General features: G+C 53.5%; 4 protein-coding genes across 8 annotated transcripts in view; 2 read left to right on the top strand and 2 right to left on the bottom strand.

Annotated features, from left to right (window-relative positions):
* The first annotated feature begins 4,742 nt into the window (after window positions 1–4,742).
* GFAP (glial fibrillary acidic protein) lies at window positions 4,743–14,492 on the top strand. 4 transcript variants are annotated; one of them, XM_004458712.4, is made up of 11 exons: window positions 4,743–4,828; window positions 5,464–6,294; window positions 6,960–7,020; window positions 7,211–7,306; window positions 8,037–8,198; window positions 9,379–9,504; window positions 9,767–9,987; window positions 10,528–10,571; window positions 10,928–11,047; window positions 12,181–12,266; window positions 12,869–14,492. In XM_004458712.4, exons 2-11 carry the CDS (start codon window positions 5,834–5,836, stop codon window positions 12,908–12,910), a joined length of 1,419 nt encoding a protein of 472 aa, XP_004458769.1. In that variant the 5' UTR covers window positions 4,743–4,828; window positions 5,464–5,833; the 3' UTR covers window positions 12,911–14,492. The 4 variants fall into 4 exon arrangements, 2 of the variants coding, with proteins under 2 accessions (XP_004458769.1, XP_071066810.1); XR_011646903.1 differs by lacking the exon at window positions 4,743–4,828 and having other exon boundaries at window positions 5,194–6,294; window positions 10,928–11,186; window positions 11,312–12,266; XR_011646902.1 differs by lacking the exons at window positions 4,743–4,828; window positions 10,928–11,047 and having other exon boundaries at window positions 5,194–6,294; window positions 11,312–12,266.
* A 721-nt stretch (window positions 14,493–15,213) lies between these two features.
* On the bottom strand, window positions 15,214–16,584 carry FAM187A (family with sequence similarity 187 member A). The gene has a single exon (XM_004458708.5). The coding sequence runs from the start codon at window positions 16,480–16,482 to the stop codon at window positions 15,244–15,246; it is 1,239 nt and encodes a 412-aa protein (XP_004458765.1). The 5' UTR covers window positions 16,483–16,584; the 3' UTR covers window positions 15,214–15,243.
* Window positions 16,585–17,320: 736 nt separating this feature from the next.
* On the bottom strand, window positions 17,321–20,366 carry DNAAF19 (dynein axonemal assembly factor 19). Its single transcript, XM_004458709.5, has 4 exons — window positions 20,292–20,366; window positions 19,061–19,212; window positions 18,531–18,666; window positions 17,321–17,869 (listed from the first exon to the last, which is right to left on the bottom strand). The coding sequence occupies exons 2-4, from the start codon at window positions 19,201–19,203 to the stop codon at window positions 17,414–17,416; spliced, it is 735 nt and encodes a 244-aa protein (XP_004458766.1). The 5' UTR covers window positions 19,204–19,212; window positions 20,292–20,366; the 3' UTR covers window positions 17,321–17,413.
* Window positions 20,231–26,208, top strand: part of EFTUD2 (elongation factor Tu GTP binding domain containing 2) — a 47,010-nt gene continuing 41,032 nt past the window's right edge. Inside the window, exons 1-2 of one of the 2 annotated variants that reach the window (XM_004458707.5) lie at window positions 20,231–20,692; window positions 24,633–24,741. In XM_004458707.5, the coding sequence (XP_004458764.2) occupies window positions 24,637–24,741 (105 nt within the window). In that variant the 5' untranslated portion in view covers window positions 20,231–20,692; window positions 24,633–24,636. The remainder of the gene's footprint in view (window positions 20,693–24,632; window positions 24,742–26,208) is intronic. The other variant, XM_071210706.1, reaches the window with a different exon arrangement.

The raw sequence follows: 26,208 nt of genomic DNA, 5'->3' as shown, positions 1-26,208 counted from the left end.
CTGTGAGTTGGGTGGATTCAAATGGAATAACTTCCCCATTTCCTGAGGCCGTCGCATATATTATCTCATTTGATGATCACAGTCACCCCTGCCAGTGTGGAGGCAACAGGCACAGAGCAAGGCACCTGGTAAGCCAGGGCCAGGAGGGCAACCTCCACACAGCAGGGTCCCTTGCACGAGGCAGAATTTCCTTGGGCTGGGGGCAGCTGGCAAGAAGAGGTCACGCAGGACAGGGCTGTTCTCCAGCCAGCCATTCGCTCTGCAAACATTTGTGGCTCCATGGTGCAAAATGTGCTCTCGGGTGACCCATTAAATGTATAAAGACTCTCTGAGATGGACTTAAGCACGCGTGGCTCTTGCCCTCAATCACGGGAGGTCGGGCTGAGAGTGCTCGCCGCCTGGTGTCCCACTCGCCGGGAGGCAGCCTGGCTGGCCCGAGCTTCGCAGGGAGCTGGCAGGGGCTGCGGGGGCAGCGCGCTAACAGCCAGCTCCCAGCTGACCTCTGTGGGCGGTGCTGAGATTGGATTGTTCTGACATCAAAGAGTTGTCCGCCAGACATTACAATCAATGGCTCCCCCCTCTGCTAGGGGCCCCAACCGGGCCCATGCCCCCTCTCCCTGCCTCATCCTGTCTCTCCCACCTTGGGGGCCTGGCAGAGCCCCTGGCTCCACATCTATGAGGTTAGAGGTACTCTCTTCCCAGCTCTTGCACCTACCCCCTTGCTGGCCTCTGTCCCTGCAGCTCATGCCTAGACCCTCATCCTGAGGTACAGATTTCAGCCCAGTTCAAAGAACCAGGCATAGTGCCAGGAGCTGAAAGCATAGAGAACAAGGTGTGGCCCCTGCATGCAGGGAGGTGGGGATGGCACCTGTCCCTGTCACCTAAGTGTAAGTCAACCTCCTTCAGTCTTGGCCCCAGTGAGCTGGAGGGGACTGGCCACCCGCACACCCAGCCATCAGCGTGGCTTCATTACCACTGGGGGGACCTCCTTGACAGCTACTAACTCAGGAGCCCTGCTTCCAGATCCTCTGCATCCATCCCCAGAATGTCATCCCTGTGGCTCTTGGCTAGATTTAGGGGTCCTGGTCCCCAGCCAGAATCTAGCTCTTGGCTGCCTTTCCCTCCTCCATGGCTCTTTTTTGAATAGGGACCAGGAAGGGACCCCCTGAGAGCCAGGAGCCTATGGCTATGTTTTCCAGCTCACCCCAATGGCTCCCCTTGGCTCCCCCACAGCCCTCTCATCCCCCTTCCCTGTCTCTTCCTATCCATTTGGAGGACCACTGGATTGGAAATAACAGGCCACCTGCCAGCCCTCTCCTCCCATCAGGGCCACATCTGGTCCCTGCCTCTCGCCTGCCCAAGGGACGCAGTCAGGCACGGAGACCTCGGAGGGGAGAGGAATGAGAGCAGATAGGGGAAAGCAATTAAAAAGCCTTCCCGGGGTTAGAGACTTGAGACGGGAGGGGCGGTGCAGGGGTCTGGAGCGGGCCCTGGCTGCGGTGGGGAGGAGGAGGGAGAGCAAGGCCTGAGTTTATTAACCCCAGTGCGGCCCCCTGGCCCCCTGGGTCTGTGCAGGTGAGTGAGCTGATACCTTCCATGTGCTCCAAGGGGGCAGGGAAGAGGAAGGAGCAGGAGGCTGGGGGTGCAGCCGGCGGCCGCTGTGCAGCCAGAGGAGTCAGACCTTTCTAACCAGCAGAGCCCGGCCATGGGGAGAAGGCCCAGTCCTTGGCCTGAGGCAGCCCCTCTCCCATGGGGGGAGACAGCGCCTGCCCTTGAAGAGGTCCCAGACTGACAGCCTGCCATGGGTTCCAGCGTTAAGAAGTCTCCATCCGAGGAGGGAGGCATGGGTCCGAGGAGGGAGGCATGGGTCCTGTCTGGGGGAACCTTAGTCTGAGGGAGGAGATGGACTCCACCACCTTAGGAGACCCCAATCCGATGGGGGAAGACCTAGATCTTAGCATCAGGAGGCTCCCATCCCAGGGGGTGGACCAGGGCCCCCTCCTGGGGAAGCCTCAGGTTAAAGCACAGATGAGATGCACGCCAGCAGGAGGTGTGGGGACGCCAAGAGCTGCCCAGACCGGATGGACTTGCAGGGCTCCAGTCCAGGGTGGGAGAAGTGCAAGGATGGAGGGAGCAGAGCTCACTGGGGTGTCAGGGAGGTAAGAACTCAGCCTCCTCTAGGGCACTGTAGCCTGGGAGGCCTGAAGCCACCAGCACTCAGAGCTGGCTGACACCCTCTCTTCACTGGCCTCTGACCCACCTACCTCACCCCCACCACGTCCTGTCCAAATTGGCAGTTAACTGCTCTGAGGAGAGACTGGCTCCACCAGCCAACCCCATCCAAGACTGTGCCAACCCGTGGCCAGGCAAAGCCCCTGGCACTGGGAAGGTGTCTTTAAGTGGAAGCTATGATTTATCAAGCAGACGCTGTGTCTGGCTTTCACTGATTCTATACTCACAACTACCCTGGAAGTAGGTATGGTGAGTTCCCATTTTACAGATGTGGAATCAGAAACTCAGAGAACGTTCCTGACGTTGCCCAAGATGACACAGTTAACTGATGGCCAAGGCCTTGCTCTCTCCCCGAGAGGACACTGCACAGCAGTAGAGCTAAGTAGAGAGAATCAAAAGGGTGCTCTCCCTGGGTGAGATCAATGTGGGTTTTAGAACACCTGCCTGCAGATTTGAGACTGGCTTTCTCCATGCCCCTAAACTGGCCGTGGCCCAAGGCCGCTCGGACCTGGGCAGCCGAGCATTGCCATCTAGCGGCCACCAGGGCTCACTTCTGCACTCAGGGATGGGCCGTGGGATAGACTCAGGGGTCATCCAGGGGGACTTTTGTTCTCATCCCACTAAAACCTGCTGACCCCCATGCTGTGCCAGGCCCTGGGAAAGGGGCAGCAGTACGAGCAGAGCCAGCCAGGGGGCAATCGAGTGGTCAACGGCCACTTGAATTAGAGGCTAGCGTCTTTGGAAGACACTGGGCACCTCGCATGTGGGTTTGGAGTTGGTCCGTCGTAGGAGGCATCTGGGCTTCGCCCGCGGCAGGAGGATGTCCTTGCAGATTCTGACTGGGGAGAGACTCAAGGAGTGGGAGGCCATCTTGTGCCCACGTCGGCTTGGGAGCTGGTGCAGTTGGCGGAATGCTCGTGGAAGGAGGCAGACAGTCTCTGGGGCTGGCAGCGTAGAGGTCAGTCTAGGGCTGGGCCCACGGCTTCAGATGTGGGGCCTTCAGGCTGGGGAAGCAGGAGAAGAGGGGCCACGAGGGACGGGGCCGGAGCCAGTCCACGAGGATGGGCCACAGGCCCTCCCCTCTGCAGGCTACGTCTGCCTGGGGCAGGCGAGCATCACAGGGTGCTGGCTTAGAACTGGGAGAAAGAGCTCGGTTGAAGAAATGCAGAGTGGAAAACCATGCGGCTGTGAAAATGATGATGTGGATACATATTTATTGATATGGAAAGATGTTCACAACATACTGTTGAGTGAAAAAAGCAAAGGCAAATCACAAAACAATTTGTACAGCATAAGCCCACTTTAAAAAAAATGCGTTTGTGTGGAAAAAAATCTGGTAGTGTTTATCTCCAGGTGGCAAAATTACAGCTAATTAAATTTTTTTTGTTTTGCTTATCTTTGTTGTCTAATTTTTCTACAATGAATGTGTAAGAAAAAAATAATAAAAGTTTGGGAAACAACCCCCACCAATCTGTCTGCCTCTTTGCTTCTCTGTCTGAATATCATTATCTAGGCAAGGACTTAGGGTGAGGATGGGTCTGAGTGCTGGATGGGGGCTGAGGGTGGGGGCAGGGAGAGCCAGTGCCTGGCACAGGGTCTCAGTGAGGTGGTGGAAGGGGGTGAAGGCTGGGGGACCCCATCCGCTGGTTCTGAAACAGACCTCTGTCTCACACACAGGCACAAGTCACTCGGCTGCTCTGACAAGCCCTTCCTACTTTTGTTACCTCTTTCCTCTCCAGGATTGTTTTACACTCATTTCAACTAGATTACACTTGGACAAAAAGGGGAGCCCGCATACTGTGACTTGCGGGACAACCTGGGAGGACCACAACTGGCCACAGACATGAGGTTGGGACAAGGGCTTGTTTCCTGTCTTTCTCTTCATTAAAAGCCCCTATCGGTCCCCAGCTCAGCAACCCACAGCAGGATGAAATGTCACTGGGTGCCCCCTCCTCAAGATTCCCCTCCCCATATTACTGGGTTGGAGGTGGCTAGAGTTCTAAGGAACCCCTGTCTGTGCTGGAACTCACAGGGGAGACATCAGTGGGCAGCCCAGAATATGCCCAAACAAAGAGCATGACCCCTGGCATGGGATGGCGGCCCTGCGAGGGGCTCAGCAGTCCGTGTTGGCTCTGAGATCTGGGAAGGGGGTGGTCTGCAAAGCTGGGGACCTGGCATGCCAGGCAGCTCCCCAGGGCCTTCCCCTGGTACCCACTGGATGACTCACTTTGGCACAGACACAACAGTTGGAGGTGGGCACAGAGCCTGCTTCCCGCTGCACCCCAGCCCCCCTCAGATGCTTTCCGAGAAACCTATTGAGCAGGGTCCTCAGGCTGCCCCCTGGCCTGACAGCCTGGCATCTCAGGATAAAAGCAGCACAGCCCCCCAGGGACTGCCCTTGCCACGTGGCACCCTCACCAGCAGTGGAGAACAAGGCTCCTTTCAGCAAGTGCCCAGGAAAAGGGATCAGTGGCTCAGGCATGGGCAGGAGCGGCAGGGGGCAGGAGGGAGGAGGGCTGCCTGCTTCCCAGAAGTCTGAGGACACAGATTGGTGAGGGGCCTGGGAGGGGTCCTGATCCCTCAAGACCAAGTGGAGGTGGGTAGACCGACCTGAAGCCTCGAGGGACCACGGGGCCTGGGGCCTGGGCTCCCAGTCTGGACCCAGTGGTTTCTGGGTTCCCAAACTCACCCACCCCCAGAGGCCTTTCCCATCATCCCAGCCTGATGTGTGGGAACTCAAAGAAAATATATTTCCAGGGGCAGTGTGAGAGGGCGGCCAGGGCGACAGGGCAGCACAGGAACAAAGATGCGAGCCGGCACAGCCAGCTCATTCATAACTGCTTTGTGGAGCTGTCAAGGCCTGGGCTCTGCGTAGGGTGCAAGGAGGCCGGGCAGGGGAGGGGTAAGCCCAGGGGGAGAAGCAGAGGCTCTGAGTGGCCCAGAGGGAGGGGCTGAGAGTACAGTGCCTGACTCCCTTGACCAACTTCACCCGGACCTACAAAGTTTCCCCCATCAGCCCTGTCTGCCTCATATGGCCCCCAGGACAGGGGCTGCTGTCCCATCCCAGACCCAATTCTAGAACTCCAGGGAGAGGTGAGAAAGCAGGAATGCAGGATGGTCGTATTCAGAGGGCAGGGCGTGCAGGGATCTGTTGGGAATGGGACTGGCAGGAAACTGTAACAGGCTGTCCCTTGAGGGCATTAACAGGTTGGCTCTTCACGGAATTCCCAGCATGGAGCAGGCACTGGGTGCAGGAGTGCTGAGGGAGAGAAGGCCTGGAACCATTATGGAATCCGAGTCGGAAGGTCGGTGCAAGGTCACCAGCTCAGCCTTTTTGACCCACTTTTCTAGAGAGGGGATCTCCTTGTTCCGTGGTCAGGGTCCCAGATCCAGCTGGGCTTGCCCTATCCAGGAAGCCCTGCCTCTGGGCACAGTGACCCAAGTGGGGTGAGGGGAGCTCCCCCTCAGGCTGGGCCCTAGCCCAGCCCCACCCCCTCAGGCTATGCCAGGGGGCGTTGCCAAGGGCACCCCGGGCAGTGCCAGGCCGGCTTGCTCCTCCATAAAGCCCTCACATCCCAGGAGCGGGTAGAGCCAGGCCGGGATGGAGAGGCGACACGTCACCTCTGCTCCTCGCCGTTCCTATGTCTCCTCCTTGGAGATGGTGGGGGGGGGCCTGGCTCCCAGGCACCGCCTGGGTGCTAGCACCCGTCTCTCCCTGGCTCGAATGCCCCCTCCACTCCCGGCCCGGGTGGACTTCTCCCTGGCGGGGGCACTCAATGCCGGCTTCAAGGAGACGCGGGCCAGTGAGCGGGCGGAGATGATGGAGCTCAACGACCGCTTTGCCAGCTACATCGAGAAGGTGCGCTTCCTGGAGCAGCAGAACAAGGCATTGGCAGCCGAGCTGAACCAGCTGCGGGCCAAGGAGCCCACCAAGCTGGCTGACGTCTACCAGGCCGAGCTGCGCGAGCTGCGGCTGCGGCTCGATCAGCTCACGGCCAGCAACGCCCGGCTCGAGGTCGAGAGGGACAATCTGGCGCAGGACCTGGGCACCCTGAGGCAGAAGTGAGGAGGGGACCTGGGGAGGGGCCTCACCACAGGGAGGACTGAGCCCCCGAGAAGGAGTGCCCGCTGGCCTGCTGGGACTCGGGCAGGGGCCTGGCCTCCCCGCTCCCCGGTTTCCTTCCCAACTCCTGGGCAGGGAGCAGGCAGGCCCTTTGTGTTTCCTCCTCTGCTGGACCTTGTGGCCGTGGATGGGAAGAAGGAGGAGGGGAAAAGGACAGGTGGGCCTGGGTTCAGAACACACTGCCTGTCACCAGCTGGTGACCCTTATGCAGCTGTGAAGCAGGGGTCATCTGTCATCTTAAACTCCATTTCAAGGAGTAGTTACCCAGGGCCATGGCGCTTTGCTGAGCTGACAGGGCCTGTGTGTGCACCCGCAAGGGCAGAGGGATGGCGTGCTGCCGTACATGCAGCAGCGAGTGCGCAGTGGTGCAAGTGTCTGCATGGGCAGGAGCAGGTGCCCCGAGCCTGGTAAGACGCTGGAGTAATGAGTTAGAGCAAAGGTCCCCATCTGCTCACCCTCCAGGCCCTCTGTCTAGGACCCCTCTGACTCTTGCTCCTCCTGCCACTCTACCAGTCCTGGGGGTCTCTGTGGCTGGGAGAGTGGGACAGAGAAATGAGAGTTCTCAGAAGGGCCTGGACCCAGGAATGTTTTCCCCCCATTCCAGGCTCCAGGATGAAAGCAACCTCAGGCTGGAGGCTGAGAACAACCTGGCCGCCTATCGACAGGTGTGGGGGTGGAGGGGAAGGTCGAGGGGGGAGAAGGGTTGGAAGCAGCCCATCCAAACAGAGGCCCCAGCTCAGCCCTCCAGATCAATGAGCTGCTTTCCCTAGCCCCAGAAGAGGGGGTAAGACAAGGCTCGGGCATGGCGAAGAGGAGTTTGAGGTCAGAGTGGCCTTTGCTTCCTTACCATTTCAGGAAGCAGATGAAGCCACCTTGGCCCGTCTGGATCTGGAGAGGAAGACTGAGTCTCTGGAGGAGGAGATCAGGTTCCTGAGGAAGATCCATGAGGAGGTGAGGCAGGGGCAGAACGAGGACAGCCCAAGTCAGAGACTGACAGAGAAAGACAGAGACTGCGGGAGAGACTTGGAGTCAGTGGAAGAAAGAGAGAAACAGATTGGCAGAAAGAGAATGAGGAGGAGCAGAGAGAAGCAGATACAGAGAGTGGGGAAGGGGAAAATTGAGTCAGACAAGCGCGCGTTCCTGACCCCTGTTAAAACGCACACATACGCACACACTGCATTTCCTGAGGATTAAAATAGGCCTCAGTGCCTCCTTTTTTCTCTTCACAATAGCCCTGTGAGGTAGGAATTGTTCCATCTCTGATTACAGGGGAGGACACTGAGGCCCAGAGGGGTTAAGGAACTTGCTAAAGTCACAGTCTCTCTGACTCCACCCCCTCTACCATCTGTCTCTCTTTTTTACTTAAAAAAGAGATCCCACTGTGCTCTGACCTCAGATCATGGATTCAGACGCTATGATCCCGTGGAACCCACGGGCACACTCACCCGCAGAACGCAGGTGCGCTCTCAGGGCTGGGCTCCTGCCTGTCCAGCCCTGGCAGAGGACACCAGGAGGCCCCCGAGCTAGCCCCTTCCTCCCTTAGTCTGGGCCATGCCTCATCCTCCAATGAGGGACGCCCCACTCCTCTCAGCCAATGCTGGGTCCGAGGGGCCAGCAGAAGAAGGCATGGTGCTCCAGCCTGAACGCTGAGCCCTGGGACCCCTTCTCTCGCCCTCATCAGGAGGTGCGGGAGCTCCAGGAGCAGCTGGCCCAGCAGCAAGTCCATGTGGAGCTGGACACAGCCAAGCCGGACCTCACCGCGGCCCTGAGAGAGATCCGCACGCAGTACGAGGCAGTGGCATCCAGCAACATGCACGAGGCAGAGGAGTGGTACCGGTCCAAGGTAGCCCTGACTGTGGGCCAGCCTCCTCCAGGCAGCCCTCCTTTCTCCATACTGGAGAATTGCGGAGGGAGGGTAGGAGAAGGTGGGAGAGGATCCTCTCTGGGTGACTGACCTCCAGAGAATAGAGGTGACTTGCCCCGAGTCCCACAGGCACTACTACACCCAACAAGTACTTACTACTCCTACTAGTACTACTACTACCAGGAGTACTACCCTTTGTGTGCCTGGCCCTGTGTTAAATGCTTTGCATAGATTACCTTGCTCTGAGGTAGGCACTGTGCTTTGATAGATGAGAGAAATGAGGTCCAGAGAAGTTAGTAATTTGCCCAAAGTCACACAGATCCTAAGTGTAGAGCTGGCTTTCCAGCTCTAGCCCCTCTCGCTCGGGAGCCTGCTTTCTTAATCCGTCTGACAGTTTGTCTTGAGTTACTGCACATCTGCTGTGCACCACTGCCCGGATACAGAGAGGAGTCTGGCTGGGGAGCTACGACGTGTACCCAAACAAGCCCATATGCCTATTTCCAGCCCCTGCTGCTACGGGGGCCACAGAGAACACCACAGGGCAGTTCATCAGCACTGCAGGAACCAGGGAAGACTTCAGAGAAGGGGACATTTGGGTCGGGCAGGACAGTCAGGCTATGGCCATGCATAGAGGAGGGAAGGGACATTCCAAGTACAGGACACAGATTTCCAAAGGCATGAGGGCAAGGAAGCGTGGCGAGGCGGGGTCCAGGGATGCTGGCCCAGGGCCGGGGCCAGTGATGGCTCTGGGCTGGGAAGAGGCCTGATGGAGTTGTGAGGGCCTCACTGCAAGTTGGGGTAGAAAGCGCTACGGTAGGGGAGGTCAGCGTTCAGTTGTGTGCAGGGAACTGCCAACGCAGAAGAGTCTGGATGCTGGGCAAACGCTTGTTCATTCATTCATTAGCTGACCAGGCCTTGCGTTAGGTGGTGGAGGCGCAGCAGCACCGTGCCCCCTGCCCAGTCCCAGATCCCGGGAATATTCCCAGCCAGGGCTACTACCCTGGGAATGACCAGGACACCAACCTGGGGGTCCTGCCAACCTTCCTGATTTCCAAGAGACTTCGCCTTCCATTGGCCCACGCAGCTGCCTGGCCCTGGCCCCCATCCCGCCACCCCGCTGCCCCTGCAGCGCTCAGCCTAGCCCCGTCTCCCCTTCTAGTTTACTGATCTGACCGACGCTGCTGCCCGGAACGCAGAGCTGCTCCGCCAGGCCAAGCACGAGGCCAACGACTACCGGCGCCAGCTGCAGGCCCTGACCTGTGACCTGGAGTCCCTGCGTGGCACGGTGAGCGCCGGCAGGGCCAGAGCGGGGTGGGCGGGGGTCGGCAGGCTGAGGCCCACAGGGCGGGAGGAGTGCACTGCATGCACCCAGAAGTTATTCCGGGACGGGGCCGGAGGCGGGACCGAAGTCCAGGGCGGGGCCCTGCGGGTGGGCTGCGGGGCCTAGGGCCCGGATGGGGCCCCCCACGCCTCTTCCTTGCGGTTCTGGTCCGATGGGGCCGCTGCGTGTCTGGGCCTGGAGAGACGCACCGACTCCACCCCCACAGAACGAGTCGCTGGAGAGGCAGATGCGGGAGCAGGAGGAGCGCCACGCGCGGGAGGCGGCGACTTACCAGGAGGCGCTGGCCCGGCTGGAGGAGGAGGGGCAGAGCCTCAAGGACGAGATGGCCCGCCACCTGCAGGAGTACCAGGAGCTGCTCAACGTCAAGCTGGCCCTGGACATCGAGATCGCCACCTACAGGAAGCTGCTGGAGGGCGAGGAGAACCGGTGAGCCCCGGCCACCGTCCAGGGGCGTCCGCCCCGCCCTCCCGGCTGCCCCTGCGAGGAGTCTACGTGCCCTCTTTGGGGGCTTCGTCTTACCCAGCCGTGTGCCTGCCCACCACACCGCGGGCAGTCAATGCGTGGTTGGCGGACGGCGGAGTGGATTCAGGTCAACCAATACTGATTAGATCCCAGGCTGCCCTCTCCTCTCCAAACTGAGAGGCTTGCTCTCCCCCCTCCCCACAAAGATTGGGCTTCTTTTCTCCTGAGTCATCTCTTCTGCCTCCTGGGAACTTTCCTCACCACTCTCCCCTCCTTACTGCTATCCTCCAAGCCTCCACATTCCTTTGGCTAGAGGATGCTCCCCTCGCCAGTAACCTCTCATGGAGTTCCAGAGAGCACTTTGGCTGCTGGGGAAAGTTGGGAGGGGGGCCACCTTTCTGCGCAAGGGTAAGGGCCTTGAGGCTGGAATGATGACCCCGGACAAGGGCGGGGCTGGGTGGCCCCCGGCAGCGGGGTCACCCCTCGCCCTCTGCTGTCTTTCAGCATCACCATTCCCGTGCAGACCTTCTCCAACCTGCAGATCCGAGGTCAGTAGAGCAGGGCCTTGTGGGAAGGGTCTTGGATTCCTGCTCCCTCCTCCGGGCCTATGGACTGCTGCCATGGCCTGTGCCGACAACCAGGGCAAAGGGGTCTGGAATTCTCCTTGGGGGTCCTTCACAACTCACTGCTGAGCTTCCAGCCAGAACATACCCTCCCCAGGCTTTCGGGGGTGAGATTTCCAGCTGCACCTGTCCTGCTCCCCCTCCCTGAACTCCATTGCCTGTCGGTCTGGGTGAAGGTCTCAACCTCTGCCCTGTTGGCAGATCCCTGAGCCAACTCTGCCTGCCTGAATGTTTTCTGTTTTTTGTTTGTTTTTGTTTTTTTTAACTGCTTGTCACTACAGGGGGCAAAAGCACCAAAGAAGGGGAAGGTCACAAGGTCACCAGACACCTCAAAAGCCTCACAATCCAAGTTATACCAATACAGACTCACCAGATTGTAAACAGAGCCGCGCCGGCTCTCGGTTAGCTGCTGCCACTTTCTCAGCTTGACAGGAAAGCCCGCTGCCCCGGTCCCCTTGGCCTCCCTCCTCCCTGCCTCCCCCTAAAGGGCTAGGATGGTGTCATTTTCTCAGCAAGCTCTGTCCACAGGACCTGGCACAGGTAAATGCAGGTTGAGCAGATAGACTGGCCAGTGCCAATGGTGGGATGTCCTTGGGTGCTCAGGTGAGATGCTCCGAGGCCTCCGAGCAGACCCCAGACTCCTCCTCGTGTCTTCCCGTCGCTAGGAAGGCCCTGGCGTCTTGCTGCACCCCGGTGGCCAGGCTCTCTGCTTGATTCATCCATCCCCAAGGCTCCGTTGCTCAGCTTGGCGCTGATTCAGCCCTGGATTACTTCGCCCTGGACTGCTGCTCTAGCAGTGAAGAATGCTTTATGCTCCCCCTTCTTCATGTTAAATATTAGGGAGCGTGACACATCATATTTTTCTCTCTGAGGGGAGCAAAAACTAAATTACTTTTTACTTTACGTGACTTTCTAATGATTCTTAGATGGGGGAAAATTTCTGTCTCTTCTGGGCTAGCAAATTAAGGAACACTGGGGACGCACATCCCAGGGCTCATTTCAGCATCAGAAGGGCTAATCAGACTGACCAGCAGAGGAATACTACTGGGTGCCAAGCAGGAAAGGGTCATGGGGCCCAGGTGAGAGGCAGGCAGAAGCAGGAAAGGGGAAGGGGGGCAGGAAAAAGACCCACATGTGGTAAGCACTAATATGTTCCAGAGGCTTAACATAGGTTACTGCAATTAACTGACTCCTCCCTCCCACCGAGAGAAGTGGACACCATCCCCCGATTTGATCACTGATCATCGCTGGTCAGTGGCTGAGTAAACCGAGCTCTGGTTTATGTCAAAGTCCACGATGCAGGGTTGTCAGAAAGCCAGGTGCCAGGAAGGACGTGTGGAAGGCTGGCATGAAGCCAGGCGGGGAGACAGAGCAGGGCCCAGGACAGGGCACCCGGGCCTTGCCCAGCACTGTAGGGCCCTTGGGGGAGGAGGGCAGGCTGGTTGGACGGGCTTTTGCACTCAGCGCCAGGAGCGACAGGGAGGTGGGCGTGCTCCAGGAGCCCATGGGAGGCCTCCTCTCCTCATGCCTGCAGAAACCAGCCTGGACACCAAGTCCATGTCAGAAGGCCACCTCAAGAGGAACATCGTGGTGAAGACTGTGGAGATGCGAGATGGAGAGGTGAGGGCGGGCGGGCTGCCCCAGTCCTGGCTCTGGAAGGAAGCCTGGGACCGGCTCGGAGAAGGTCCTCGGGAACTCCCAGCAGCTCCCTGCCTGGAAGGGGGGAAGGGAGGTGGATGTGATTCAATTTCTCCAGCCCCTCCACTGGTGTGTTCTCAGGGGAGCCTGGGTGCCTGGGTCAGGAGCTGGGGTCCTGGCTCTGGCTCCCTCCCTTTCTTACCCTTAGGCTCGGGTCAGCCCTGTGCCTGGGGAGAGAGAGGGTTAAGATAAGTGTCTTTCACTCCCAACCCCGGAGAGTGGGGAAGGTTGGGGCTTAAAAAAAAAAAAAAGGAACCTGCCAGAGAGATGAGAAGGGGGGATTTGGATCACCCCCTCCCCATTCACACAGCAACTCTAAGAGCTAAACTTACAGTCATGGGACAGGCCAGGCATTGTGCTAAATCCCTTATGAGCATTATCCCATTTACTCCCCTGACCACTGCAGGAGGTGGTTGCGGTTATGATCATGGAAAGATCCAGGGGGTTGGGGTGGCAGCACCCAGCAGCAGTGGACCCAGTGGGTGCCTAACTGTTGCACTGTGCACCTTCCCTGTCCCCTGCAGGTCATTAAGGAGTCCAAGCAGGAGCACAAGGATGTGATGTGAGGCGTGACCTGCCCAGTGGCCCCCTGCCCCATGGCGTGTGGGGCCCGCAGCAGGTGGCAGGATAGTTGTCCCCCTCTGATAGCTAATTTCCCTAGACCTGAGTCCTCACCCCACCCCAGTTGCTCCTCAGTCTCTGCCAGCTTGCTGCCCTAGGCACCATCAGCATTAGGCCTCCCAGACAGCACCCACCCCGCACCCAGCAGCTCCAACTAACAGGACACAAGTGCCTGGAGCTGCACTGCACGCGTTCCCCCAGAGGGGCAGCCTGGAGGGGTATGGCCAGCCGCTTGGTTAGAATTGGGTGGGAGCAGAGAAGCTGGGGAGGGGCGGGGGGCCTGATAAATCACTCTCCACATCCCCATTCCCTGTTGTTATGGCAACTGTTGCCAGAGCCATAGGCCTCGGGGTATTCGGGAAAGGGGTCTTTGAGTTTCCTCAGGCTGCTGGAGGAAAACAGACTAGGAGACAGGATGAAGGGGAGGGGGTCCCCAATGGCAAATCTGCCCTGGCCAGAGGCTTATGCTTCTAGCCTGACCCTGGCCTGGACCCTGAGGAGCCTGACAGCAAGTGGGGATATCCTATCCCCTGGTGTAGTCATCAGACAGAATTCCCAGAGGGGCCTCCTGTGGGGCTGACGGAGGTGTCTCAGTCCCACCGAGCCTCCTTCTGGGAAACCAGGCTGTGGCAATCGCGGGCATGTGGGAGCTTGATTCCCAGCACTTGGGGGATCTACAGGGTAAGTGGAGAGGGAAAGGGTGCTGGGAGGGACTAAAAGGGGCCGGCCGCCTGGCCCCCTGGTGTGGGTACAGAGAGGTCAAGTCCAGGGAAGACTTCCCCCATACAGGCTGGAGGAGGGCTAGTACACATGGTAGGAGCGGTTGGGATGATGCTAGACAGCGGAGGGGGGGGGTTGTGGGTGACCAGTTATACTTGGCTTCTGGGTCGTGGGAATCAAGGAAATGACTTGTCCTCTTGAAGATGCTGAAACAGGAGAAAGTGAGACTGCTGCCCACGGGGGAAAGGCACACCTTTATCTCAGTGCTAGAGGCCTCTTCCTTGCTGTGGAGCCCCTGATCACCCCGTCCACCGTCCACCTAGGCCTGTGAGCCTGATGCTTCACGCGTTGCTGGGTGAAATCACTCCTAAGCGTCTGACCCTCTCCACCTCAGGGTCACCCGCAGGTGGACTTTTCCCTAAGTCGCTTGTGGTGCCCTCCCGCATAGAGAAGGTGCTCCCGTATTTTAGGTAGCACTGTCTTATAAGTCAGACGATCGAGGCCCAAGCAGAGTGAAGACGGTGGCACATGCCCCTGCAGGCTGGAGCCTGAGCAGCCCAGGGCAGATGCTTCCCCTGGCAAGACTGGTGGGCATGGCATTATCTGTGCCAGAAGGGGAACTGTGACAACCACTCCAGGTTCCCCCTCTCCCCTCTAAGACCAAAGGGAGGGAGAGGAGTGGATCCTTCCCTCTCTCCCAAGACTTAGTCCCCCCCCCCCACAGTCTCCTGCCACCACTGCTGTTCACCCGCAAGGCACCACTGCTGCCTTTAGTTGCTGAGGAAAAATAAAGACAAATGCCACGACCTTCTCCAGAGTGGACTCTGATCTGTCCAGGAGAGGGTGGGCCTGGGGGCAGGAAGTAGCCCTGGACAAGACCAACTTGTGCCTTATCATTGACCAATTCGGGAGCCCAAGACCCTGCTCCCAGAAGCAGCCAGCGAGCCATGTGACAAATCCCCCCTCCAAACCTGCCCTGCCATGGCAGCCCTGTTCTTCTCACCACCCCCCACCCCTCAGCCTGGACACATTCTCTCAGGAAAGCCCCACCTTCCTCACCCATTCCCCTGTACTTGTCATTACCTTTCTTCCCAAACCCATCATTACTACCTGCTAGGCCCAGGACAAGGCTGAGGAGGAAGTTGAAAAGGATATATACGAAGTGCCCCCACTCTTTTATGCCATCCTCTCTCCTGCTACCTCCAATTCAACAAGTGTCCACTTGGCCATCTCAAAGGCAAGAAGGTAAAGCATCTCACACACTATTCAACACAGAATAGGTTGCTTGTGAAATATTAGGTTCATTTCTCCCTTCTCTGAGTGTGAAGTCAGAAGACATGTGCCCCCTGGCTACTCCATTCTGACTTAAGTCCCCAGTGTTTCCCCTGCCTTTGGCTTCCCCATCTTCCATCTCAGCTCCTAGACCTGCCCAGATAACTGAAGAGCAGTTTGCAACTTACAGATTTGTCCCCACCTCCTTGCCACACTTCCCAGCCCCGGATGCCCACTCAGACACATTCAGTATAGTTTAAGAGAGATCTTTAAATACAACTGGGTTTCATGGCAGGGAGCTGGGAAAACAAAATAAGTAACGGCAGCAACGACAGAGGTGAATGGTGACAAACACTGCTGTGATGAGCAGGTAACCCAGCAGGGTGAGCTGCAGGGCAGAGCGAGTCTCGGGGTCCGAGAGCGAGACCTGGTAATGCCCTAGGGATGTCACAGTCAGCCGGAACCCAGCGATCTGCACCCCCTGCCGCCAGCAGTAGTAGATGCCTCGGTCACTCAGCTGGGTGAAGCGAATGTGCAGCTGGTTGCCGTGGTCAATGAACACCCTCATAGACCGGTTGACGCCCTTCAGGTACTCTGTGCGGTACAGGTGCTGGCTGTCCTTGTCCCAGGCCACGGCATGCTCCGGCCGGGCCCCAGGGCAGGAGATGATGAGTCCGTGGCCCAGCCTCTGCTGGTGGAACTGAATGGGCACCTGGGGCACCCAGGGCCGGCTGCCCACTTTGGACACGTAGTCAAAGACGGCCATCATGCTCTTCCGGATCGTCATCCTCTCACAGGGCACCATGCAGCTCTGAACCAGCAGCTCGGGCGTGTGGTCCCTGGCAGTGTTCCGCAGCTTCCTCGGCACAGCCCGTGAGCCACAGGACACCACGTTGGGCAGTGTCTTGTGGTAGCGTGGGGAGAGGTCTGGGCTCTGAAGGTAGCAGAGGCCGATGCGCCATCGCTCCCCGCGTACCCCACAGCGGTCACAGGGCGTCCACTCCCAGAAGGTGGTGAAGACACGGAGGTTCCCAAGACGCTCATCTTCAAAGGGCTCCTGGCCCTTGTCCTTGAAGGTGGCCACCATTCCCGCACTGCTCTGGATGTCCACATCGTAGGCATAGAAGTAGTCCCCCTTGCGGGTGCCACAGAAGTACAGGCCTGAGTCCTCAGGCTGGGCCCGGAAAACCAATAGGCTGAACATGCGGATGCTGAAGCGAACCAGCATGTCGCTGCCCACACGCACCTGGGCCGCCTCCGTCAGCACCCGCCCGTCGAAGTCTGTCAGCACTTTGGTGTGGCTGCTACCTGGGTGCTCCTGGTAGTACCAGACTACAGCCGACACCTCCTCCGGCTTGCAGTGGCAGGGAAGCTCGAAGCTCATGTCGGCCAGGTAGGCCGCATTGTCAAACATCAGGAAGGCCGGGCAGGGGGTCTTCTGGAAAATGTTCTCCTTCTCCACGATCTCAAACGCCTGGAGACTGCCCCAGGCCCACAGGAGCACAGTGGTGTGGGCCAGGCTCATGCCTGTAGGAGGGCAGGGTCAGAGAGGTGGGGCAAGGATTAAGCAGCCAGGAAAAAAACAAAACAACTACACTCTGCAGAGGAAGTGGCCAAACCAAGGCAATTTATTCCCAGTTGATGTACAAGATGCTTTCTAATGTTCCAGACCTGGTCTCATGGAAAAATCATTCTAGAACCCGGCCCTCACTCCCCTTTCTAGAACTCTGGCACGCACCCAAGAATGGGTTAGGGGAAACCGGAATGAAAAGCCAGGGTCCACAGGCTGGGACGCAAAATCTCAGTTTCTTTACTCCAGATCCTGCCCTGCCCTTCCCTGCCTGCTGAGTGGAAGTGTCTTTTCTTTTGTCAGTCTGGAAGGTGAAGGAAACCCTCAGGCCCCTCACCCAGCCATTCGAAAAAGCCTGGGGGGTTGGCCAGACCCAAGCTCACAGCCTGGGAATTTCCCAGAACGAACCTGCACAAAAGCTTGGTCCCTAGAGAAAAAAGCTATACCCCAAATGCAGTAGCTTTTGATCATTTATCGATTTACTGTCCATTCATTCGTTTGGGGTTATATTCTTGTTCAGAGCTGTGGAGATCACTTATTTACCATGGAAGATTAGTGGTTTTGCTTTCTCATTTTTTTTGAGTGGAGGCCATCACTGGGGCAGCTATTTCTCAGAGCTGTGGTGGTTAAAGGCTTGGCAGGCTCTAAGGGTGGGAAGTAAAACTGCTTTCAACTTCTTGTTGACTGCCTTTTGGCTTTACAGAGTTCCAAAACTAGAGGCGCTGAGGGATTAGAGAAGTGGGAAAGACCTGACTCCTGCTCTTGCTCTGAAAAATCCCAAGTTGAGAAGGGAATTTGGGGTGCGCTTCTCATTACAGTCCTGGAGAGCCCCCAAACAACAACTAAATGCCTCGCGTGATCCACGGGGCCTCTGAGGGCACCAGTTCTACTGCTCCATCTGGTACAGCCCCAGCAGCTCCTGCAGGAGCCTTTCTTCATCCTGGGGTCCCTCCGGTTGCTCCTCCAGATCCTGTTCCTTCTGACTGAGCCCTTCTTTCATGGGTCTGGAGGCACCCATGGCCTGAAGCTTCTGAAACAGGCCTTTACAGCTCTCCCGCTCTGCACGGCTGAGGAGGCTCAGGTTCAGGGCGAAGCGCCCAGTGCTGGCCAGACTGCACAGGATACCCAGCACCGCTGCCCTGTCGGCCAGCCTCACATGATCAGCCAGTGCCACCAATAGTTCCCCTAGAAGTCCAAATTCCACATCCGTCCGGAAAAGGTGGCCCAGCTTGGGGCCCCCAAGCTGCAGTAGGGCCTGGTAGCGCTCTGGCCCACTCCTCAAGTGTCGCCGCCAATTGCGGTAGAACTCTGCTGAGGTCTCAGGATGGAGGAGTATTTTCTCCTGGAACAAAAGGAAGGAAAGGGAGTCTAGAACTCTCACAGCTTCTCTGGGGGCAGTGAGAGGGAGGGAAGCCTGGTACTCTGGTACTGCTCTTTGAGCACTGGTTATAGTCCCTGTGGGCCTCATTTGAAGTTGAAGGAACTGACCAGGGAGGGAAGACTCTCAATTGTATCAAGATTTTCCCACTGATGAATGGGGATATAGCCCCAGTCTATAAAAGTAAGCCAAGATTTATACTTTCAGAGTGCAGGGGATGATTAGAAATCTCAGGAAGAGAAAAAGGAACTCAGGGTGAGTATCAAGGATCTGACAGGCTGGGTCTCCTTTCCACCACTGCCACAGGATCATTATACTATAAACAACACAACCTGGTGGCAAAGAAACCCAAACCTTATCTGGGAGTGAAAGTTAAAGGACTGACAGAAGGGGACCTGCTGAGTTCACCTTTCTGACTTGATCTGCCCAGCCCAGCTTGACCTCACTATCTGCTGGTTGCTTTCCTCTCTGGGGTCAGAGGCAGAAACCTGCCTTTTTTGGCCTACATGAAAAATAAGGATTAGGTATGTGTTGTAAGAAAACAGGATTGGGTGTTCAGGGCAGAGAAGTTTGCTGGGTTGAAGAGGCTGGGCACCCACACACACACACATATACACACACCAACCTGTAAGATTTCGGTAGCTTCATCCTGGGAGGTATGTCCTGGAGATGTGTGACAGTTGTTCCAGGGCACGATCCTCTTTCCTCTCATCTTGTCTTTCTGCTCCAGAGGCTTCAAATGTGAGGCCAGGACAATACCCCTGTGCACAAAGGACAGAGATTGAGCGATGAACTTAATGCTGTGTGTGTGAACGTGAGCCTGGGCTTTGCACAATACAGGCTGAATTTGTTGAAAGACCATTATGTCAAGAATGGTAATAATAACAGCAACAATAACTGACAGTTTTTAAATACTTCTTGTGTGCCAGGCACTGTGCTCAAGTCTTACAGACAGTAACCCATTTAATCATAATAGCTACTCTTTTATATATGAAAATAGAGGCTCAGAGAGGCTAAGTAACTTGCACAGGATGACACAGCTAGTAGGAGGTGAGGTGAGAACTGCAGTCCAGAATTGTCTGACTCCAGAGTCCTTATCCTTTCCCCCTGTGGTCCACCATAAAAGGGGTCTGAGAAAAATGGCAGTGAGCCAACCTGAATTCCTCATAGGTAGCCACCCTCTGTTCCACTGCCCTTAACTTGGCAGCATTCTCCCGCTTGTACTTCTCATCAGCAGCGACTGCAGCCTGCAGCTCTTTCTCTAAAGCCTTGAAGTTGATGACATCATTTCTTTCCATGGCCTGGGCCTGGGAGGCAAAGGAAAAGGACATCAGCAGAGAGTCAATATCAGGAGGAGGAGACTTTTGGATTCCTTGCCATCCCACAAAATAACCCCAGAGCCCTCTGGATATCATATCACTTATCTTGTGTGTGTGTGGGGGTGTTACAAAAATCTAGTTTTCCAGTTTAGGAGGGGACCTAAATAGCACAGTAGGGACTTGTTACTAAACATAGGAGTCCTGATTTTCAGTTTGAAGCCCTATCTATTTTTCAGGAGGTACCAGGAATTGAGCCTAGGACTTCATAAATGGGAAGCAGGTGCTCAACCACTTGAGCTACATCCACTCCCTGGAGCCCTTAAGATCTTCTGTTCTCTGCCTCTAAAAATGGTTTAATGTTGGGTGCTTCGTCTGAGGAGGCATTGGATCTCAGAATTCAGCCCCTGCAGTCTTCCACATGGGCAAGTTGTTGGGATAGAGTACCTCCCGCAAAAACGGAAATATTAACCACTCTTGAGCCCCGGGTAAGATCTCATCTTTCATGAAATGTTTTTAGTGGGGGAGGGGTACTTTTCACCCAAACGAGATGCTCAGCAGGAAATCAAGAAGTGGCAGAGGAAGGGCTCAATGATCCCCACCCTCAAATCCCTCTGACCAGCCCTTGGCTGGAGCCCAGGTTCCTACGTATTCGGGTGAACCCTTTAGTTCTCCCACTGTACTTCTGCAGCCTTCGTGTATCTGAGGCTAATCGACTCTTTCTACAGGAAAGTGATTTACATGGATTCTAGTCTTGGTTTTGACATTTATTTGTTTGAGACCGTTGAACCTCCTGGTGGGTAAACCTAGGTTTTGTGGCAGAAATTATCAACAGCCCTAAGGCATAGAATCAGGAGAGCTCATCCAATCCCAAAGCCACTCCCATCCCCAACGTGGGGAAACGTAGTCAAGGGCTTGACTGAGCTTGACACTGAATTTGTGTCCTGGCTCCTCCCCAGTCACTGAACAGATAGAACAAGTAACCTTTCCACCCCCAACCTCCCGACTCAGACACCCGGAACTTAAACCCAGCAACCGGGACCCAGACCCCTTGCGTTCTTCGGGATTACCCTCAAACACACGGACAAAAGGACAGCTCAGCACAGACCACGCCCAGCAGCTGTGGTTGCCTAACAACCGCTCCAATAGCCTGCCCACGTGATTTGTCTGAAGGCCCCCTTTCAGGTGGTCTGTAGGCGCCTGACCGAATTCACACCTCCTCAGGTCTTACTCTCTTTGGAGGCAGCCTGAGCATTGATTTGTGGACCCACTACTTTACCTCGCAGTTTCTTGTCTCCGCGGCCGGCAGTCTTCCGAGCCAGTCCTCAGGCAGAGGGCTGTCCTCCGGGGAGAAAAGCGACCAAGGCGTCTGCAGGGTCCTTCTCAACGGCGGGCGCAGGCGTCGGCGCGGCGTGGGGTAGGAAAGCATTGTCCGGTGGCCGATTTGAGATTCCTGGCTAACAGGCGAGAGGTGAGCTGACGGGGGTCAATGGTCTGGGAAAGTTGCTCTGGGTGGGATGGGAAATTAAGGGACGTCAGATCTGGCGGAGACGTTACGTGCTGTCTGCCCTTTCACTTTACATATGGGCAAACTGAAGCCCGGAGCGGGAAAGGGACCTAGGGACCGACCTAGAGAGGCCCCCGCTCCCCCGTCAGACTCCGGGGTTCCTTGATATCGTTCATCCATCGAATTTCGTCTCTGGGCTGGGGTCGTGCTCTAACTGCTCAGTCTCCACGCAGTTCATCTTCCTTCGGGACAGCCTCATGTCTTCTTTATTTGGTTTTCTTTTGAGAAGTGCGTGATAGCGGGAAGCTGCGGTGATGGCTGGCACCAAAAGTCGCTAACTAGCTTTGTGCAACTGGGCAAGTCACCTAGCTTTTCTGTGCTTCGGTGGAGTCATTCATTCATAGATATTTATTGAGGGCTTGTTTTGTGTGCCGGGCACTGTGATAAGTGAAGAAAACAAAGTCTTTGCTTAAATTGTAGTTGGGCTTCATGGCAATTCATTCCAATAAGATGTGAGGAATTCCCAGATAGGAATTTGATTATCCAGAAAGAATGATGGCCTAAGTAGAAATTAAATAACTAAACCAATAATTCATTTCTTTCTTAGAGAAGGTTATGTCCAATAGTTGGAGCTGTAATAAATATAAAAATGAGAATTATGTTATAAACGTCTTCCATTATGTTAAAATTATTATTTACATTGATAAATAAATGTTTGTTGCTATGCTAAAAAAAATTGTACCTGGGAGAGTGAACAGTAAACAGATTAGTAGATATAGAAGTCAGCTGGTGGTACATGTTAAGAAACTAAAACAGCGAAAGTGGGGGGTGGAAAGTTAGTATGTGGAGGACTGTTTCAGAGTGGCAAGGCAAGGTTTCTCTAGAAAGTGACATTTTAGTAAACACCTGAACGAAGTGAAGGAACAAGGTGTAAATATCCAATGGAAGAGCTTTCCAGATAGGGAATAGCAAATACAGGGGACCTGAGTCAGAAATGAGGTTGACTTATTCCATGAACAGCCTTGTATAAATTCTGCTGTCACTTCACAGGGGTTTTGGGAGGATGACATGAGCACAGATAGGACAGTTCTTTGGAAGTAAAAAATCTATATGAATATGGATGCTTCTATAATATTTTACATTTAATTAACAGTTCTCAGGACTCAATTCTTTATTTCATCTACAATCAGCACTGAACAGGTGCATTGAGGGAGGTGGAGAGATTATCCTAATGCAAGAAATATCAGTATCTCAAAATTAAACATACTTTTCAGTTAACATTTACCCAGCTCCTCCTTATGCAAGGTGCTCTCTGGATCATTGGCAGGCAGACACAAGGAACACAGGGTTCTCATATTCAAGAATGGTCAAAAATAAACTAATATATATTGAGACTGTGACTGCTAAATTCTGTATGTAACTATTTTATTTACTTACAACACTACTCAGTGCTGATTATTCCATTTTCCAGTTGAGGAAAGAGGTGAAGTAACTTACCTGAAATCATTCAGTTTTTAAATGTCAAAGTCAGAATTTAAATCTAGGTCTTCCAACTCCAGAGCCCTGGCTCTTAACCCATGCTCTTCTGTGTTGTCTATTGCTTATAACTTTAGAGTTGTCAGTGAGAGTAGTTAGCAGTATGGTTAACTGCCTTTCAAGGCAAAATTAATAAATGCTGACTAAAGTGCAATGTGCTGTAGCAACATAAGAGAGTAAGAAATTGACTTACTGTGAGAAGGGCATTTGAACTATTGCTTTGAATAGAATTTTAGTAATTGAAGTGGAAAAAAGCCACAAAATACTTGCTAATCACACAGGGAAAACTAGTAGCTTTGCAATGGAAAAACCTGGCAGACACCACCTTAATCAAGTTAACATCACCTCAGCGGGACTATCTGAAGTCAGCCCATCGCTTCCATTTGATTGGATGCACTGAAGAGAACATGGCATTACTTCTGTGATGTTCCTGCCAAAAATTCATAAATTGAATATAGTCATGAGGAAACATTGACCAACCCAATTAAGGGACATTCTACAAAATCACTGGCCAGTAGTCTTTATAAGTGTCAAGGTCACGAAAGTCAAGGAAAGACTAAGGAACTGTTCCAGATAGACTAAAGACTTGACACCTAAGTTCAGTATGTGATCCTGGATCACATTGCATTGTTGGAATAATTTGTCAAACTTGAATGGGGGCCTGTGGATTAGTGGTAGTAATGTACAAATATAATTTTTAAAAATTTTGATGGTTGTAGTGTGGTTATGCAAGAGAATGTCCTTGTTTGTGGGAGTCACACACTTAAGCAGGGGCTGGCAAACTTTTTGGTTAAGGACCAGAGAGTAAATATTTTAGGTTTTGTGGGCCATATAGTCTGCATACAGACTGCCATGTGGCTGCCATACAGTTGCAGCTACTCAAGTCTGTTTTAGTGTAAAAGCAGCTATAGACAATATGAATGTGTGGCTGTGTTAATAGGACTTTATTTTTAGATATTAACATTTGAATTTCCTATCTTTGATTTTCATGTACCACTAAGTACTATTATTCTTTTGATTTTGTCAACCTTTTAAAAAAGTGAAAGCCACCAATGGATGAATGAATAAGCCAAATGTGGTAAAGCCATACAGTGGAACCTTAAAGACATCAATTATGTTGAGTGAAATAAGCAGACACAAAAGGACAAATATTGTATGATCTCACTTAAATGAAATAACTAGACTAAGTGTATTTATAGACACAAATTAGATTACAAGCTACCAGATATGGGGGTGGGAAATGGGGATTAATATTTTGTGTTTGGGGCGATAGAAAAGTTTTGATAACAGATGGAGTTGAAGGTAGCACAACACTGTGAATGTAATTAATCCAAGTTAGCATCACTTCTAATGGGACTATTTGAAATTTGGTACCACTTGGAAGGGTGCACTGAAGAGAATACGGCATTACTTCTATTATGTTCCTGTCTGAAATTCATAAACTGAATAGTATACTTGAAAGTGGTTAAAATGGGGAATTTTATGTTGCATATGTTACCTCAATAAACTTAGTTTTTTAAAAATTTTTATTTCTCTCCTCTTCCCCCCTCACCCCCGCCCCTGCCCCAGTTGTCTGTTCGTTGTGTCCATTTGCTGCGTGTTCTTCTTTTTGTCCACTTCTGTTGTTGTCAGTAGCATGGGAATCTGCATTTCTTTTTGTTGCATCATCTTGCTGCGTCAGCTCTCCGTGTGTACAGCGCCATTCCTGGGCAGGCTGCACTTTGTTTCGCGCTGGGCGGCTCTCCTTACCTTGCGCGTGGGGCTCCCCTAAGTGGGGGGCACCCCTGCGTAGCAGGGCACTCCTTGCATGCATCAGCACTGTGCATGGGCCAGCTCCACATGGGTCAAGGAGGCCCAGGGTTTGAACCATGGACCTCCCATGTGGTGGACAGACGCCCTAACCACTGGGCTAAGTCTGCTTTCCTGTTTTTTTTTTTTTTATGTACAAAGCATTCTTAGCTGTGGACCAAACAAAACCAACTTTACCACTCTGTGTTTGCTGAATTTGGCACTAGAGTTTTAGGGGGGTGATGAAGCATTATTCTGATGACTATTCTCAAATAATTTAGGAAAAAGTTATTTGTATTATTCTTTCAACAAATTTGTTCTAAATTATTTTTAAATAAAAATTTTCTTTTGTATTAAAGAAGTAGGGGAAGGGCACATAAACAGAAATAATGAGTAGAGTAGAGAGGAAGAAAAAGACCAGAGCTTTGGGGGGAACAATCAGTACATTAATGGAACTGGAGAGAAGGCATGGGAAGGGACATGGTCAGCTATAAGACTAGAAAGGTGGATTGGGTGGGGCCATGTCACAGAGACTCTTCTTACCTTGCCAGAATCTACCTCTCTTCTGCTTGAATTTTAGTATCATGGATACAGACTTGTACGATGAGTTTGGGAATTACATTGGACCAGAGCTTGATTCTGATGAAGATGATGATGAATTGGGCAGAGAGACCAAAGATCTTGATGAGGTAACAAATATTTTGCTTTTTCAATTTCTTTTATTAAAAGACAGTAAAATACTGAATCCTCTGTGTTTCCATAATGCCCTGTGTACATCTCTAACATTGCTTTTTTTGTAAATGACATTTATAACATGACATGTTATAAGGTCTTATGACAACCCCCAAGAAAGTTTAGCTACTGAAGTTCCAGAAGGGAATATAAGATAGTTTCACTGATGAAGTGGTGCTGGGCTCTGAGCACTGGTTTACCTGGTAGTAGCTCTTCTGCCATTTGCCTGAAGTGCCTTTTGACAGTCTTAAGTAATTCTAACTTAGAAAAACAAGTCAACTTTTCCAAGTGCAACTGAACTGATCGCTCTCTCCTAAGCTCAGATTTAAAAACATGCATAAACACGCAGGGCTGTCCCCCGCGTAGGGGAGCCCCACGCTCAAGGAGTGTGCCTGTAAGGAGAGCCGCCCAGTGCGAAAGAGAGTGCAGCCTGCCCAGGAATGGCGCCGCCCACACTTCCCGTGCCACTGACGACAACAGAAGCGGACAAAGAAACAAGACGCAGCAAATAGACACAGAGAACAGACAACTGGGGGAGGGGGGGAAATTAAATAAATAAATCTTTTTTAAAAAATGCATAAAAAGGAATAGAAGGGGAAGCAGATGTGGCTCAAGCAGTTGAACACCTGCCTTCCACTTGGGAGGTGCCAGGTTTTGTTCCTGGTTCCTCTAGAAAAAAAGAAACAACAAGCAAAACAAATGAAATAAACCAATGCAGGGAAGCTGATGTGGCTCAGTGGTTGAGTGCTAGCGTCCCACATACTAGGTCCTGGGTTTAATCCCAAGTACCTCAAAAAAAAAAAAAAACTAGAAAGGGAAGGGACATATCCAACGTCCGATAAAAGATTCCTGTGGGGAAGCAGATGTGGCTTAAGTGATTGACCGCCCCTCTCCCACATGGGAGGTACCAGGTATGGTTCCTGGTGCTCCTAAAGAGAAAAATGAGCAGACACAGCAAGAGAGCACGCAGCGAATGGATACAGAGAACAGACAGCGAATGGACACAGAGAGCAGACATTGAGTGCAAAACAGTGAGGGGGTGGGTAATAAATAAAATAAGTCTTTAAAAAAAATTTCTGTGACTCTCCAATAGGAGGGCTATGGAGGATGAATTCCGTTATAGTCTGAGGTTTAAAGAAGGTACCGAAGGTGGCATTTATGTTTTAGTGGTGTTCAGAACAAGACAAAGACTAGATAGTGATGGAGGTGTGATCTTAGTAGGGGATAGCAGGAAAGCAAATAAAATACTGGCTGTTGGGAGCAGATGTGTCTTAAGCTGTTGAGTGCCTACTTCCCACATGGGAGGTCCCAGGTTCAGTTCCTGGTGCCTCCTAAAAGCAAAAAAAAAAAACCAAAAACAACAAACAAATGAAAAAACCAACTCAGGGTAGCCAATGTGGCTCAATGGTTGAGCGCTCACTTCT

This window comes from Dasypus novemcinctus, chromosome 21, assembly GCF_030445035.2.
Source record: "Dasypus novemcinctus isolate mDasNov1 chromosome 21, mDasNov1.1.hap2, whole genome shotgun sequence".
NCBI lineage: Eukaryota > Metazoa > Chordata > Mammalia > Cingulata > Dasypodidae > Dasypus > Dasypus novemcinctus.
This window is presented reverse-complemented; position numbering and strand designations above follow the sequence as displayed.

Excerpts from the sequence above, each read along its gene's own strand:
- DNAAF19 (XM_004458709.5), bottom strand. The coding sequence starts at position 19,203 with ATGGAAAGAAATGATGTCATCAACTTCAAGGCTTTAGAGAAAGAGCTG. Across the intron at positions 18,667-19,060 it reads GCTACCTATGAGGAATTCAG|GGGTATTGTCCTGGCCTCAC; the intron begins GTTGGCTCACTG and ends CTTTGTGCACAG. Across the intron at positions 17,870-18,530 it reads AAGCTACCGAAATCTTACAG|GAGAAAATACTCCTCCATCC; the intron begins GTTGGTGTGTGT and ends CTTTTGTTCCAG.
- FAM187A (XM_004458708.5), bottom strand. The coding sequence starts at position 16,482 with ATGAGCCTGGCCCACACCACTGTGCTCCTGTGGGCCTGGGGCAGTCTC.
- GFAP (XM_004458712.4), top strand. The coding sequence starts at position 5,834 with ATGGAGAGGCGACACGTCACCTCTGCTCCTCGCCGTTCCTATGTCTCC. Across the intron at positions 7,307-8,036 it reads TGAGGAAGATCCATGAGGAG|GAGGTGCGGGAGCTCCAGGA; the intron begins GTGAGGCAGGGG and ends CGCCCTCATCAG. Across the intron at positions 8,199-9,378 it reads AGGAGTGGTACCGGTCCAAG|TTTACTGATCTGACCGACGC; the intron begins GTAGCCCTGACT and ends CTCCCCTTCTAG.